We start from the raw sequence: 17,369 nt of genomic DNA, 5'->3' as shown, positions 1-17,369 counted from the left end.
TGATGTTGCTATGACCTTGCTATGCTTAATGCTTGTCACTAGGGCCCGAGTGCCATGATTTCAGATCTGAACCTATTATGTTTTCATGAATATATTTGTGTTCTTGATCCTATCTTGCAAGTTGTAGTCACCTACTACGCGTTATGACCCGGCAACCCTGGAGTGACAATAGTCGGGACACTTCTCGGCGATGACCGTAGTTCGAGGAGTTCATGTATTCACTAAGTGCTAATGCTTTATTTCGGTTCTCTATTAAAAGGAGGCTTTAATATCCTTTATTTTCATTAGGACCCCGCTGCCACGGGAGGGTAGGACAAAAGATGTTATGCAAGTTCTTTTCCATAAGCACGTATGACTATATTCAGAATACATGCCTACATTATATTGATGAATTAGAGCTAGTTCTGTGTCACCCTAGGTTATAACTGTTTCATGATGAATGTCATCTGGCATAATTATCCATCATTGACCCATTGCCTACGAGTTCGTTTCGTATTGATCTTTGCTAAGTTACTTTTCCGTTGCCGCTGTTATGATTGCTACAAAACTGCTACTATTACTGTTACTTTTGCCACCGTTACCGTTACTTCCATACTACTTTGCTACTAAATATTTTGCTACAGATATTTAGTCTTTCAGGTGTGGTTGAATTGACAACTCAGCTGCTAATACTTGACAATATTCTTTGGCTCCCTTTGTGTCAAATCAATAAATTTGGGTTAAATACTCTACCCTCGAAAACTGTTGTGATCCCCTATACTTGTGTGTTATCAATTTCATTGAAGAGGAGAGGATGATGCAGTACAATAGAGATAAGTATTCCCTCAGTTATGAAACCAAGATTATCAATCCAGTAGGAAAATCAAGCAACACTATGTAAACATCATCTGCACACAAACAACAAATACTTGCAACCCAACGCGTAGAGGGTTGTCAACCTCTCCACGGTTATGAGCAAGATTATATTGTATAGTTTTTGATAGATAGATCTGACAAAAATCTATACCAACTAATAAAAGGGTTATCACTTCTTACCACTGTAATTTCGTCTGTTTTTTGTCTGTCCACATCACTTTTGCAACCCAACGCATAGAGGGGTTGTCAACCTCTCCACAGTTGCGAGCAAGATTATATTGTATAGTTTTGATAGATAGATGTGATAAAAATCTATACCTACTAATAAAAGGGCTATCGCTTCTTACCACTGTAATTTCGTCTGTTTTTGGTCCGTCCACAATGCTCTTGCAACCCACATCGCTTCTTACCACTGTAATTTCGTCTGTTTTTGGTCTGTCCACACCGCTTTTGCAACACTATGTAAACATCATCTGCACACAAACAACAAATACTTGCAACCCAACGCGTAGAGGGGTTGTCAACCTCTCCACGGTTATGAGCAAGATTATATTGTATAGTTTTTGATAGATAGATCTGACAAAAATCTATACCAACTAATAAAAGGGTTATCACTTCTTACCACTGTAATTTCGTCTGTTTTTTGTCCGTCCACATCACTTTTGCAACCCAACGCATAGAGGGGTTGTCAACCTCTCCACAGTTGCGAGCAAGATTATATTGTATAGTTTTGATAGATAGATGTGATAAAAATCTATACCTACTAATAAAAGGGCTATCGCTTCTTACCACTGTAATTTCGTCTGTTTTTGGTCCGTCCACAATGCTCTTGCAACCCACATCGCTTCTTACCACTGTAATTTCGTCTGTTTTTGGTCTGTCCACACCGCTTTTGCAACCCAACGCGTATAGGGGTTGTCAACCTCTCCACGGTTACGAGCAAGATTATATTGTACTATAGTTTTTGATAGGTAGATCTGAAAAAAATCTATACCTACTAATAAAAGGGATATCGCTTCTTACCACTGTAATTTCATCTGTTTTTGGTCCATCCATAACACTCTTACAACCCAACGCGTAGAGGGGTTGTCAACCTCTCCACGGTTACGAGCAAGATTATATTGTACTATAGTTTTTGATAGATAAACCTAACAAAACTCTATATCTACTAATAAAAGGGTTATCGCTTCAACCTCCACGGTTACGAGCAAGATTATATTGTACTATAGTTTTTGATAGATAAACCTGACAAAAACTCTATACCTACTAATAAAAGGGATATCGCTTCTTACCACTGTAATTTCGTCTGTTTTTGGTCCGTCCATAACACTCTTACAACCCAACGCGTAGAGGGGTTGTCAACCTCTCCACGGTTACGAGCAAGATTATATTGTACTATAGTTTTTGATAGATAAACCTAATAAAACTCTATATCTACTAATAAAAGGGTTATCGCTTCAACCTCCACGGTTACGAGCAAGATTATATTGTACTATAGTTTTTGATAGATAAACCTGACAAAAACTCTATACCTACTAATAAAAGGGTTATCGCTTCTTACCACTATAATTTTGTCTGATTTTGGTCCATCGGCATCGCTCTTATATTATATAGTTTAAGAATATATAAGGTGGTACTAAAATTTCTGCCTGTCCAAGATTTTTCATACGCCACATCATAGTGGTTGGTTTGGTGATTTGAACTCATGACTTGATGGCAAACAACTACTGTCACGACCAGCTATGCTACCTTGCACTATGTGTTGTAAGGAAAGCTTGATTCATATATTAGTCCCACCTCGCTCCCTTGCACGCAATCCTCTCAATTTAAATACGTCTTTGAATTTTCTAGGTATCAAGGAGCCTTCTCATGAGTTAATAAGGAAGGAAATAATTTGTCATGTTCGGATAAATATGGAAGGAAAGGAGAATAAGCCGCTGTTCCATTCCTCTACAGGATTGGAAAGAGAATAATAAGGAAATAAGTCGTCCGGGCGGAAAGAGAGAAAATTAGGATGAACCCTGCTGCTGAAATTAAGGAAGCAAAATCGAATCCTATCCTCGAATTAAGGAAGTAAAGAGAGAAAATCTGTAAGAATGAAACTACTGAAAATAAGGAAGGAAAGAGGCAGTCGATAGTTTAATCCCGTAAAAATCGCTTCAGCGCCGCTAATGCCACTGCACTTGACGTGCGACCATGGCTCAGCCGTGGGAGGAGCAATTGTATATGAAGAGCCAGTTGTGTATGATCTCAGTGAGCCTCTTGTGGTCACCCAAATGTGCGCCGGCCTCGCCCGCTGCACCATGGACAACATCTGCTCCAAGAACTCGTCGTCATCGCTGGAGCTAGCATAACTAGAGTATCCGCCACCGTCGATTCCTAATAGGCGGGCCTCACTGGTCAGTTTCCCTGTCAAAACTCGTTTAAACGCGGATCTCCCCAGACTTGATACTGAAGTAAACAAAATGTAAAGTAGTGGCAATGCATTGGATGTGGAGTTTGTACACCCAGGAGCACATGCTCCTGGAGTGAACAGTAAAATCAAATAAATTCAAAAACAATTCAAAAAATTCTGAATTTTTTTTGTGCCATACTTTCACAAATGTTTGTTGTGCCTACAAAATTTCATCGCAAAATCACATTGATGGAAGGCGTGGTAAAAAAAACAAAATCGATACTCTGAAAATGTTACTTACAAAAGCATTTTAGAGCTCTGATTTTGTTTTTTTGGCACGCCTTCCACCAATGTGATTTCGCAATGAAATTTTACGTGCACAACAAACATTTGTGAAAGTATGTCACAAAAAAATCTCAGAATTTTTTGAACATTTTTTCTATTTTTAAATTTTACTATTCATACCAGGAGCATTTGCTCCTGGGTGTAGAAAGGTACTTCCACAATGGATTATCCTAGCTACAATTATATGATACCAATGTGCAATTAACCCCTTTGGTCGAACGGGTTGGGGGCAAACCAAATACCCACAGTCCTCTCCTCCTTTACCTTCCCCCGTTGTTGCGCCCGGTGCTTCTTCCATGGCGTCCCTTCTCCGGCCCGCCTCGTCGTGCCCCTCCTTTCGCCTACCCTCCTCCACAGCCTCTGCACCTCCGCCAAGCCTCCTTTCCAGGCGGCACAAGGCACCTCCCTTCCCACCCACGCCCCACGCCCCTCCTTCCCGGCCCCGCGTCGCCGCCGCAGCAGCCTACGGAGGCGCCCAGCTGCTGGGTCCGGTCGACACGCAGACATTCATCATCGCCGCCTCCGTCGTCGCCGCGGTCTCACTGTCTCTCGTCCTCGGCCTTAAGGTCTCCGCGCCGTGCCTCCTCCTCTCTCTGTTTCTTAGCGATAAGCGACGAGTGGCTGTTGCGAAGTGTGATTTCGTTTCCTTCTCGTTCGCAGGGTGACCCTGTTCCGTGCGACCGGTGTGCTGGAAATGGTACTTCCTCTCGTCTCTTCTCTTGATCAGTTTTGGAAATGAAATTGCTCCGCAGATGCATTGCTTCGCGATTTGTACTAGAGCTGAAGCTTTGCACATTTACACCCTATCCAACTAGTGATGTACTGTATCATCTATGGCCAATCTGTGACTTCAGTTTGTAAATTTGAACAAACTAACTAGTCATACGGAAGAAACAAAACGAATGGAGCATATAAAATTCAACTAAGTTGTTCGTTTTACCGTAATGTATTATGGTTATGACATTTTGTGCGAGGTTATGACATTTTGTGCATGTGGCACTCAAAACATTCGTACGGGCAGACTGCTAAGCATTGTTTTCCGTTGTGCCTAGGGCAGGGGGCACAAAGTGCGTCTTCTGCAATGACGGCAAGATGAAGGCGGATAACGGGGTGGTCGAATGCCGGGTATGCAGGGGAGCAGGTTGCCTTCTTACCTTGTTTCATTTCCTTCCTTCACATTGCGCATTGGAGTGCAAAAGCTGTTAATAGATCACCAAGCACTGATTCATTGTGAACTGGAAAAAATGCTCAATTATCTTCATTTCGTCTTCCCGGTTACCTCTTCTGACAATCCGCTATATGTTTGTCACGCAGGGCTGATACTCTGCAAGAAGTGCTCAGGTTCTGGTTACTCTAAGCGCTTGTAGCCCCAGCCCCAGCTACAGAACATCATGTGCATTTGTCAACCGGGCAAGTTGCGAGTTTATGTGTGGGCGCTGTTTAGATAGATATGAGTATATACGATGGCGATGATGTATTAGAATATGCAGAATTGTATGTTTCGCCCTGTCCATGTATACCCGTCCTTAATCATCTGATAAGATATAGTACGTACGATGGCTCCACGTCCCCTGTTTAGTTCATGTTTTTATACCATGTAGCAAAACTGATGTTACCAGTCAGGTTTATCAATGTTGCAACTTTTGCAGCCCTGAGATCTTCAGATTTATCCATGTTACAACTGTTCAGCCCTAAGATCTTCATGTCGCGCTGCAATACCTGGTTATATGATAGGCAACAGAGAAGATAGATACACTTCGCAGCACAATTCCATCTCAAATTAAAATGTTTTAGCTGAAGCGTCTGAAAACAGTACTATACATAATGCCCATACAACCAAAAGTCATACACTTATGATAGTTGCAGATAAAATTAGTAAAATATGATTCTTCATCGACTATTACAACCATAATGAAGAGTTCAAAAGAGAAACCACTTTAGTACCCTAGATACCCAGCGAAACACACTTCTCAGGCTTCAGCTCCAACAAGGCATGTTATACGACTGTAGCTTGTTACACATCAGTTATCTGGCTACCGAATTCTGAGTACTCATTCTCATTGGGCTTCTTCGCGGTACCTTCTCCAACATGCCTCTCTGCAGGTTGCCTAGGAAATGGTCTCGAGTCCCCATCATGAATGGTTGGAAATCCAAAAGATTTGAAGAATTCGTTGGTCATCCGCTCAGCTTCATCCAGAAAGCTACCGAAGCCTTTCTCAATAGCTTCAATGTCACTGCGAAGTCCTGGAAATGCAAAGGGCTCTTTTGTTGGGAAGCCAAGAGAATGCGAGGCACCACCGGTCATTTCATCTGTGACATCTTCTTCAGTGTTCTCAGTTTTCGACTCCACCAGTTCAGAAGGCCTAATGGAGGAACATTGTGGTTTAATTCAGATAAGCCACGAAGGAATAAAGCACATGTGTAATATGTCCATATAATATCAAACAGAGAAAATACCAAAGTATAAACCTATCTAGCCTATTTGGACATAATGCAGTATCCTGTTCAGAATGAGCAGGTAATTAGTAACTCACTTTGAGGAAGGGGAATTCATGAAATTGTGATTCAATCACCAATCAATGTTGATAGCCATGTGCAAGGAAGTTGACAAAATATGCTAAGTTGATACAAATTTCTGTTGCTTTTAACATTTGTATTTCTAATGATAAGATGTCGCATCTTCTATGGGTACAAAGAAATTGCTTACTTCCTCTACACACCACATCATAACAATGTGCAGAACAGAAAGATTGTGTTTCGCTGTTCCTCAACTGACAAGCAAGAAGAACTCTGGAACGTGTAACATTTCATTATTGACTATGTGTAAAATATAGCAAGGTGATGTCCGTGGTCAACCGCCTACAAGTCTACCAAGAATGAACATGCTCGTGACTACAGACAAGTGTATTAACCATACATAGTTACCACACAATTTTCCTTTCGAATTGTTAAGCCATCATAGCTGTAAATCAACAGGTACAGCACAAGACGCTAACAACAGAGATGACTGAAAGCATAGGCATCGATACCTACATCTAAACCTAAAACTGGATGGCAATTCCATAGACATTAATGGCCCAATTGTGAACCGGGAAGAAATATTTGTTGTATACAGATTATTACTCGTCATTTTCACTCATCCGCCTGCGCATGACCAAAACAAATCGGTATACAAATCAACCGTGCCTGCCTCAACAAATCCATTCCAAGAGGCGCGGCGGCACCTCAAACCGGGAGCCTCAATCACCAGGAAATCGACTCCATGCATTCCAGGAAAGCACTACTTCAATTATTACCAAGATAATAACATGCAAATATGCGATCCTTGCAGGAGAGCTCAGACGGATTGCGGGGCCGGGGGGTAGTGGGGGGCGGGGGGCGGGAGCCGGGAATTTTACCTGCCGACGCAGTCGCGGAGGAGCTGCTCGGTCTTCTCGCACTTGCGGACGAAGCGGCCGGGCTCCACCTCCTCCGTGTGGCAGCGGGACTGCACCACCCGGCGCGTGCCGACGTGCGCCGCCTCGCCGCCGCCTCGGCCGGCGAGGTCGGGGATGTCGCCGAGCCCGCCGCGGCCACCGTCGCCCTCGCCGTCGTCGTGCCAACGCCAACCCATGGATGCGATTCGAGACGAGACGAGACGATCTTGGGGAATCTGAATTGGGGAAAGGGACTGGGCCGCTCCTTATTTCTGGTGGCGTGTTTGGGCTTTGCCTTGGAGAGCAATCCCGTTGTGGGCTGGCCGCTTCCAGAAGCATGTGGAAGGGCGTGAGCAACCTTGACACGGAAGTCTGCGTGTCAACGCTTGGGAAAAGTTCCCCTAAAAAAAAACCTTGGGAAAAGTTTGCCGTGTTCGTCTCTCGCAAGAATTGATAGCTTTACTCGTAGGGCGAGTCGTGAAAGTAATTAAGAGCATCTTCAATAGATGTTTAAATGTAAAAATACCTAACTTTTAGACTGTTTGGGGCAAAAAACGCTACTTCAATAGACGGTTTATATGTAAAAAATATTGGATCACGGCTTTCTCGTAATGTAAAATGCAACACCTCGCGATGCAAATATACATCATAAGATGCATCTGGTCCAAATTCGGCGACTGCCCGCCAACGCCCAACCGCCCTTCATTTCATTTCACAGCCACGCTCGTCCGCCCGCCCGAACACCAGTCGGCCGGAATCCACCGCCACCACCACCCAAATCCCCCCGCCGCCATCGCTGCCACCGCCCCAAATCGCCAGCGTCGCCCTCCGCCACCCTCGCCCCCGTCGTCTCTGTGACGCCCCCGATTCAATCATACACTAATCATACACGCAAACGTGTACGATCAAGATCAGGGACTCACGGGGAGATATCACAACACAACTCTAAAATTAAAATAAGTCATACAAGCATCATATTACAAGCCAGGGGCCTCGAGGGCTCGAATACAAGAGCTCGATCATAGACGAGTCAGTGGAAGCAACAATATCTGAGTACAGACATAAGTTAAACAAGTTTGCCTTAAGAAGGCTAGCATAAATTGGGATACAGATCGAAAGAGGCGCAGGCCTCCTGCCTGGGATCCTCCTAAACTACTCCTAGTCGTCGTCAGCAGGCTGCACGTAGTAGTAGGCACCTCCAATGTAGTAGGAGTCGTCGTCGACGGTGGCGTCTGACTCCCGGGCTCCATCGTCTGGTCGCAGCAAACGGGTATAGAAAGGGGGAAAAGAGGGAGCAAAGCAACCGTGAGTGTTCATCCAAAGTACTCGCAAGCAAGGAGCTACACTACATATATATGCATTGGTATCAAATGAAAAGGGGGGGTAACATATGTGGACTGAACTGCAGAATGCCGGAATAAGAGGGGGATAGCTAGTCCTATCGAAGACTACGCTTCTGGTAACATCCATCTTGCAGCAGAAGAAAAGAGTAGATGGTAAGTTCACCAAGTAACATCGCGTAGCATAATCCTAGCCGATGATCCTCCCCTCGTCGCCCTGTGAGAGAGCGATCACCGGTTGTATCTGGCACTTGGAAGGGTGTGTTTTATTAAGTATCAGGTTCTAGTTATCATAAGGTCAAGGTACAACTCCAAGTCATCCTGTTACCGAAGATCACGACTATTCGAATAGATTAACTTCCCTGCAGGGGTGCACCATATAACCCAACACGCTCGATCCCATTTGGCCGGACACACTTTCCTGGGTCATGCCCGGCCTCGGAAGATCAACACGTCGCAGCCCTACCTAGGCACAACAGAGAGGTCAGCACGTCGGTCTAAATCCTATGGCGCAGGGGTCTGAACCCATCGCCCATTGCACACTTGCATGTTGCGTACGCACAGTCGCTTATACAAGAGTAGACCTTCCAGTCCAATCCTATGGTGAGCAGACCTAGCCTCCCTTATACAAGAGTAGGCGTTCCAGTCCAACCCGGCGCGCGCCGCACAGTCGCTGATGTCACGAAGGCTTCGGCTGATACCACGACGTCGAGTGCCCATAACTGTCCCCGCGTAGATGATTAGTGCGTATAGGCCAGTAGCCAGACTCAGATCAAATACCAAGATCTCGTTAAATGTGTTATCTTGAAACATTGTTCAAGATATCTTCCGATATTCTGATAAATCGGTCGATTTATCGCTTACCGTTGTCTGACCGATAAGATAAATCGACCGATAAATCAGCCGATATGGCGATAAATCGGCCGATATGCCGATAAAATGGCCGATTTACCCCTTATCATGGGTCGACCAATAAGTTCCCGATAAGCGATATCCCCAACATTGTCTTGAAATAACCGCGAACGCCGACCAGGGCCAGGCCCACCTCTCTCCTAGGTGGTCTCAACCTGCCCTGTCGCTTCGCCACAAAGATCCACTCAGAGGGCCGTCAGGACAAACGTCCTTTGGGACCCAATCCGTGAATCACTCGCGGGTACTCCTACGAGCCGACCCGTCTTTAGTCACCACAAGTATCATATATTATGTATATAAGTATATACCCGTGATCCACTCCCGAGTGATCACGACCCGATAGTATAGCATGGCAGGCGGACAAGAATGTAGGGCCACTGATGGTAAACTAGCATCCTATACTAAGCATTTAGGATTGCAGGTAAGGTATCAACAGTTGTAGCAACAATGACAGGCTATGCATCAGAATAGGATTAACGGAAAGCAGTAACAGGCTACACTACTCTAATGCAAGCAGTATAGAGGAGAGTAGGCGATATCTGGTGATCAAGGGGGGGGCTTGCCTGGTTGCTCTGGCAAGAGAGAGGGGTCGTCAACACCATAGTCGTACTGGGTAGCAGCGGCGTCGGTCTCGATGTCTAGCGAGAGAAGAGGGGGAAGAAACAATAAATATAATGCAAACAAAAGCATGACGATGCATGACATGACAAAGCGTGATGCTAGGCGTGCCCTAACGCGGTACGAGGTGGTATCGGTGAAGGGGGAAAACATCCGGGAAAGTATTCCCGGTGTTTCACGTTTTCGGACAGATGAACCGGAGGGGGAAAGTTGCGTGTTCGATATGCTAGTGATGTGTGGCGGACGAATGGGCTGCGTAACCGGATTCGTTTCGAAATTCTGAGACACTTTTATGTACATAACATTTTCATCCGATATACGGTTTATTTTATATGATCTTCTAAGGTTTTAACAATATTCTAAAATTTCTGGTTTTGTTTTAATTCAAGTTGACCAAGTCAATTTGACTGGTCAAAGGGGAGGTGGTGGCCCACATGTCACAAAGTTAAATCTAATCTAATAAATAAAAACTAACTTAAATAGGGCCATATATCATAGTGTAGCAATTATCCTAACTAGTATGATTAGGCCTAATCTAATTTGAACACTCCGGCCAGAGGCATAGCAAGCCTCACGCATGTGCACACATGCACCGCACAGGACACTCGGCCATGGCTACGGCCACAACCGAGGCCAAGGAGCGTTCAGTGGCAGCAAGAGGCAGCGGCGGCTGTGGCTATGAGCAGCAACGGAGATAGCAGTAGAAGGGAACAACGACTCAACAGCAAGAGCATCAGCGTAGGAAAGCAGCAGCAGTAGCAGTACAAGGTGCAGCAGCAGCAAACGACAGCGACGACAAGAGGGTTAGCAGGTAAAATGATCAGCCGCGGCCAGAGGAGGAGCAGCAGCAGAAGCCAGCGGCCATAGCAGCGTGCGGGCAACAGGCAGGGCCGTGGTTGCGTGGGCGGGCGCCTTACCACGGTCGGGGAGCGGCGGTAGGCCAGGACGCGCGGTCATGGATGGCCAGAGCGCGGGCGGAACGCTGGTGTGGCCGCGGCTAGCTCCGGCCATAGTGGCCATGCGAGCACAGGTGGAGTTACAATGGAGAATCGACGGGGGAAAATACCCGGGAGGTAGCGCGGCTCACCGCGGAGTTTGATGACGCGTTCGGGGAGGCCAGGGACGAATCGATGGTGATGCAATCGGTGGCGAGGTGCCACGGCCGTGCGCGGAGAGGATGCCACGATGGCGGCGATGCGGTGCTCCGCCGCTTGAGCTGCTGCTTGGCGTCGATGAGGATGAGGCGGGCGGAGCTCCTCGACGTATTCACGTGGCTCGGGAAGGCCGTTGGTCAAGGCCACGGCGAGGCGCGGCGACGAGCGAAGCTCGGTGATGGCGCGGGAAGAGGAGGCGGCGCGAGAGTTGGGGAGGAGAATAGAGAGGGGCTAGGGTTATGGGGGGCGCGACACAGGTCATAAGGCGTCGGGGAGGGGCTCGATGGCCGCCACGCACGCCATGGCTGCGACCATGGCCGTGGATGCGTGCCACGGTCTCCCCGCCTCCTGTAGCGAGAGGTGGGAGGCAAGTGGGGGGTTGGCCTGGGCCGTTTTGCTAGATGGGCCAAGTGCCTAGTAGGTTAGGTTTATTTCTAGTTTCATTTTCATATTTTCTTTGTGTTTTCATTTTCCACACCGTTTTGCAATTTAAGTTAATAACAACTGATTTTCGTTGCATTAGACATTCCATACGTAAATACTCACTACACCACGAACCCCTCTATAACTACGCATACCTTCTAACAAAATAGCCATGTGGCGAATCAACCTGTGGTTGAGTTGGTTAGGTGGACAGTGGTATCCCCAACCCATCAGGGTTCAAATCCTGGTGCTCGCATTATTTCTGGATTTATTTCAGGATTTCCGGCGATGCGCTTTCAGTGGGAGGAGACGTTCCCGTCGACGACGAGGCGCCTACGGTGACTTCGTAAATCTCAAGATGATATGTCGGCTCAGTCTCTTGGAGGTGCTCATAGGGGTAGGGTGTGCGTGTGTGCGTTCATAGGGATGAGTGTATGCGCGTGTATACGAGCGCTTGTGTTTGTACTGATGCTCAAAAAAACGAAATAAACATGTGTTGCTGGGATTGCCGCTACCACTTCCCATGACTATTAACCACTCCCTACGACAATTAAGGAAATATCATTTTCCAAAATCTACACTACTATTAAACAATCAAACAAAAACTTTCTTAAATGCACCCTGCAATTAGTCCCACATGTTGGGTTTCGTAGTAATTTCAAAAAAAATTCTACGCATACGCAAGATCATGTGATGCATAGCAACGAGAGGGGAGAGTGCTGTCTACGTACCCACGCAGACCGACTACGGAAGCGTTGACACAACGTAGAGGAAGTAGTCGTACGTCTTCACGATCCAACCGATCAAACACCGAAACTACGGCACCTCCGAGTTCGAGCACACGTTCAGCTCGATGACGATCCCCGGACTCCGATCCAGCAAAGTGTCGGGGAAGAGTTCCGTCAGCACGACGGCGTGGTGACGATCTTGATGTACTACAGCAGCAGGGCTTCGCCTAAACTCTGCTACAGTATTATCGAGGACTATGGTGGCTGGGGGCACCGCACACGGCTAAAGAATAGATCACGTGGATCAACTTGTGTTTCTTGATCTGTCTTTGGTGCTAGCCCTGCCCCTCTATTTATATGTTGAGCCCTGGGGTCGAAACTTGGAGTAAAAGCCTCCACAAAGTCGGTTTCACCCGAAAGGCAAGAGTCCTTCTCGGACTCCAGGGCCAGACGCCAGGGTTCCCGGCGTCTGGACCCAGACGCCAGGGACCCTGGCGTCTGGCCCCTGGACTCCACAAAACTTCCTTTTGCGCTTTCCAAAAACCTTGTGGGCTTTCCCCTTTGGCCCAAATAAAGTGTTCTCGTACCCAAACATTTCGGGAAACATCCAGAACCCCTTCCGGTGATTTCCGGAACCCTTCCGGTGACCAAACACTATTATCATATATATCAAACTTTATCTCCGGACCATTCCGGAGTTCCTCGTCATGTCCGTGATCTCATCTCGGACTCCGAACAACCTTCGGTACATCAAAATGCATAAACTCATAATATAACTGTCATCGTGACCTTAAGCGTGCGGACCCTACGGGTTCGAGAACAATGTAGACATAACCGAGACATGTCTCCGGTCAATAACCAATAGCGGGACCTGGATGCCCATATTGGCTCCTACATATTCTACGAAGATCTTTATCGGTCAGACCGCATAACAACATACGTTGTTCCCTTTGTCATCGGTATGTTACTTGCCCGAGATTCGATCGTCGGTATCCAATACCTAGTTCAATCTCGTTACCGGCAAGTCTCTTTACTCGTTCTGTAAATACATCATCCCGCAACTAACTCATTAGTTGCAATGCTTGCAAGGCTTATGTGATGTGCATTACCGAGAGGGCCCAGAGATACCTCTCCGACAATCGGAGTGACAAATCCTAATCTCGAAATACGCCAACCCAACATCTACCTTTGGAGACACCTGTAATGCTCCTTTATAATCACCCAGTTACGTTGTGACGTTTGGTAGCACCCAAAGTGTTCCTCCGGCAAACGGGAGTTGCATAATCTCATAGTCATAGGAACATGTATAAGTCATGAAGAAAGCAATAGCAACATACTAAACGATCGGGTGCTAAGCTAATGGGTCATGTCAATCAGATCATTCAACTAATGATGTGATCTCGTTAATCAAATAACAACTCTTTTGTCCATGGTTAGGAAACATAACCATCTTTGATTAACGAGCTAGTCAAGTAGAGGCATACTAGTGACACCCTGTTTGTCTATGTATTCACACATGTATTATGTTTCCGGTTAATACAATTCTAGCATGAATAATAAACATTTATCATGATAAGGAAATAAATAATAACTTTATTATTGCCTCTAAGGCATATTTCCTTCAGTCTCCCACTTGCACTAGAGTCAATAATCTAGATCACATCATCATGTGATTAACATCGATAGTTCACATCATCATGTGATTAACACCCATAGTTCACATCGCCATGTGACCAACACCCAAAGGGTTTACTAGATTCGGTAATCTAGTTCACATCGCTATGTGATTAACACCCAAAGAGTACTAAGGTGTGATCATGTTTTGCTTGTGAGAGAATCTTAGTCAACGGTCTTTCACATTCAGATCCGTTATGTATTTTGCAATTTTCTATGTCTACAATGCTCTGCACGGAGCTACTCTAGCTAATTGCTCCCACTTTCAATATGTATCTAGATCGAGACTTAGAGTCATCCAGATCCGTGTCAAAACTTGCATCGACGTAACTTTTTACGACGAACCTTTTTGTCACCTCCATAATCGAGAAATATTTCCTTATTCTACTAAGGATAATTTTAACCGCTGTCCAGTGATCTACTCCTAGATCACTATTGTACTCCCTTGCCAAATCAGTGCAGGGTATACAATAGATCTGGTACACAGCATGGCATACTTTATAGAACCTATGGCCAAGGCATAGGGGATGACTTTCATTCTCTTTCTATCTTCTGCCGTGGTCGGAATTTGAGTCTTACTCAATTTCACACCTTGTAACACAGGCAAGAACTCCTTTCAAAAATATGTAAGCAGCTTCACCGAGGTCTTTCTTTGAAAAACTCCTTTCAAACACTCCTTTATGCTTTACAGAATAATTCTTCATTATTTCTGATCAACAATATGTCATACACATATACTTATCAGAAATGATGTAGTGCTCCCACTCACTTTCTTGTAAATACAGGCTTCACCGCAAGTCTGTATAAAACTATATGCTTTGATCAACTCATCAAAGCGTATATTCCAACTCCAAGATGCTTGCACCAGTCCACAGATGGATCGCTGGAGTTTGCACATTTTGTTAGCACCTTTCGGATTGACAAAACCTTCTGGTTGCATCATATACAACTCTTCTTTAATAAATCCATTAAGGAATGCAGTTTTGTTTTGCCAGATTTCATAAAATGCGGCAATTACTAACATGATTCGGACAGACTCAAGCATAGATACGAGTGACAAACTCTCATTGTAGTCAACACCTTGAACTTGTCGAAAACTTTTGCGACAATTCTAGCTTTGTAGATAGTAACACTACTATCAGCGTCCGTCTTCCTCTTGAAGATCCATTTATTTTCTATGGCTTGCCGATCATCGGGCAAATCCATCAAAGTCCATACTTTGTTCTCATACATGGATCATATCTCAAATTTCATGGCCTCAAACCATTTCGCGGAATCTGGGCTCATCATCGCTTCCTCATAGTTCATAAGTTCGTCATGGTCTAGTAACATGACTTCCAGAACAGGATTACCGTACCACTCTGGTGCGGATCTCACTCTGGTTTACCTATGAGATTCAGTAGTAACTTGATATGAAGTTACATGATCATCATCATTAGCTTCCTCACTAATTGGTGTAGTAGTCACAGATTTCTGTGATGAACTACTTTCCAATAAGGGAGAAGGTACAATTACCTCATCAAGTTTTTCTACTTTCCTCCCACTCACTTCTTTCGAGAGAAACTCCTTCTCCAGAAAGTTTCTGAATTTAGCAACAAAAGTCTTGCCTTCAGATCTGTGATAGAAGGTGTACCCAACAGTTTCTTTTGGGTATCCTATGAAGACGCACTTCTCCGATTTGGGTTTGAGCTTATCAGGTTGAAACTTTTTCACATAAGCATTGCAACCTCAAACTTTAAGAAACGACAGCTTAGGTTTCTTGCCAAACCATAGTTCATACGGTGTCGTCTCAACGGATTTAGATGGTGCCCTATTTAACGTGAATGCAGCTGTCTCTAATGCATAACCTCAAAACAATAGTGGTAGATCGGTAAGAGACATCATAGATCGCACCATATCTAATAAAGTACGGTTATGACGTTCGGACACACCATTACATTGTGGTGTTCCAGGTGGCATGAGTAGTGAAACTATTTCACATTGTTTTTAACTGAAGGCCAAACTCGTAACTCAAATACTCTTCTCTACGATCAGATCGTAGAAACTTTATTTTCTTGTTACGATGATTTTTCACTTCACTCTGAAATTCTTTGAACTTTTCAAATGTTTCAGACTTATGTTTCATCAAGTAGATATACTCATATCTGCTCAAATCATCTGTGAAGATCAGAAAATAATGATACCTGTCGCGAGCCTCAATATTCATCGGACCACATACATCAGTATGTATGATTTCTAACAAATCTGTTGCTTGCTTCATTGTTCCGAAGAACAGATTTTTAGTCATCTTGCCCATGAGGCATGGTTCGCAAGCATCAACTGATTCATAATCAAGTGATTCCAAAAGCCCATCAACATGGAGTTTCTTCATGCGCTTTACACCAATATGACCTAAACGGCAGTGCTACAAATAAGTTACACTATCATTATTAACTTTGCATCTTTTGGTTTCAATATTATGATTATGTGTATCACTACGATCGAGATCCAACGAACTATTTTCATTGGGTGTGTAACCATATAAGGTTTTATTCATGTAACAGAACAACAATTTATTCTCTTACTTAAATGAATAACCGTATTACAATAAACATGATCAAATCATATTCATGCTCAACGCAAACACCAAATAACACTTATTTAGGTTCAACACTAATCCCGAAATTATAGGGAGTGTGCGATGATGATCATATCAATCTTGGAACCACTTCCAACACACATCGTCACTTCACCCTTAACTAGTCTCTGTTTATTCCGCAACTCCTGTTTCGAGTTACTAATCTTAGCAACTGAACTAGTATCAAATACTGAGAGTTTGCTATAAACACTAGTAAGTACACATTAATAACATGTATATCAAATATACTTATGTTCACTTTGCCATCCTTCCTTTCTGCCAATCACTTGGGGTAGTTCCGCTTCCAGTGACCAGTCCCTTTGAAGTAGAAACACTTAGTCTCAGGCTTAGGACCAGACTTGGGCTTCTTCACTTGAGCAGCAACTTGCTTGCTGTTCTTCTTGAAGTTCCCCTTCTTCCCTCCGCCCTTTTCTTGAAACTAGTGGTCTTGTCTACCATCAACACTTGATGTTTTTCTCGATTTCTACCTTCATCAATTTCCGCATTACGAAGAGCTTGGGAATCGTTTCCGTTATCCCTTGCATATTATAGTTCATCATGAAGTTCTACTAACTTGGTGATGGTGACTAGAGAATTCTGTCAATCACTATCTTATCTGAAAGATTAACTCCCACTTGATTCAAGCGATTGTAGTACTCAGACAATCTGAGCACATGCTCACCAGTTGAGCGATTCTCCTCCATCTTTTAGCTATAGAACTTGTTGGAGACTTTATATCTCTCAACTCGGGTATTTGCTTGAAATATTAACTTCAACTCCTGGAACATCTCATATGCTCCATGACGTTTAAAACGTCTTTTGAAGTCCCGATTCTAAGCCGTTAAGCATGGTGCACTTAAACTATCAAGTAGTCATCATATTGAGCTAGCCA

At 44.6% G+C, this 17,369-nt stretch overlaps 2 protein-coding genes across 2 annotated transcripts; one reads left to right on the top strand and one right to left on the bottom strand.

The window, feature by feature from the left end:
* The first annotated feature begins 3,793 nt into the window (after positions 1 to 3,793).
* LOC125544918 (thylakoid lumenal P17.1 protein) lies at positions 3,794 to 5,250 on the top strand. Its single transcript, XM_048708703.2, has 4 exons — positions 3,794 to 4,161; positions 4,256 to 4,292; positions 4,653 to 4,736; positions 4,910 to 5,250. Exons 1-4 carry the CDS (start codon positions 3,892 to 3,894, stop codon positions 4,960 to 4,962), a joined length of 444 nt encoding a protein of 147 aa, XP_048564660.1. The 5' UTR covers positions 3,794 to 3,891; the 3' UTR covers positions 4,963 to 5,250.
* Positions 5,251 to 5,368: 118 nt separating this feature from the next.
* On the bottom strand, positions 5,369 to 7,312 carry LOC125544917 (Mal d 1-associated protein). Its single transcript, XM_048708702.2, has 2 exons — positions 6,994 to 7,312; positions 5,369 to 5,958 (listed from the first exon to the last, which is right to left on the bottom strand). The coding sequence occupies exons 1-2, from the start codon at positions 7,206 to 7,208 to the stop codon at positions 5,610 to 5,612; spliced, it is 564 nt and encodes a 187-aa protein (XP_048564659.1). The 5' UTR covers positions 7,209 to 7,312; the 3' UTR covers positions 5,369 to 5,609.
* Positions 7,313 to 17,369: the final 10,057 nt, after the last annotated feature.

The sequence above is a fragment of the Triticum urartu genome, chromosome 3A, assembly GCF_056163025.1.
Source record: "Triticum urartu cultivar PI428250 chromosome 3A, HENAU_Tu73, whole genome shotgun sequence".
Taxonomy (NCBI): domain Eukaryota; kingdom Viridiplantae; phylum Streptophyta; class Magnoliopsida; order Poales; family Poaceae; genus Triticum; species Triticum urartu.
The sequence above is the reverse complement of the archived record's forward strand: the minus strand, read 5'-3'. Positions and strand labels throughout refer to the sequence as shown.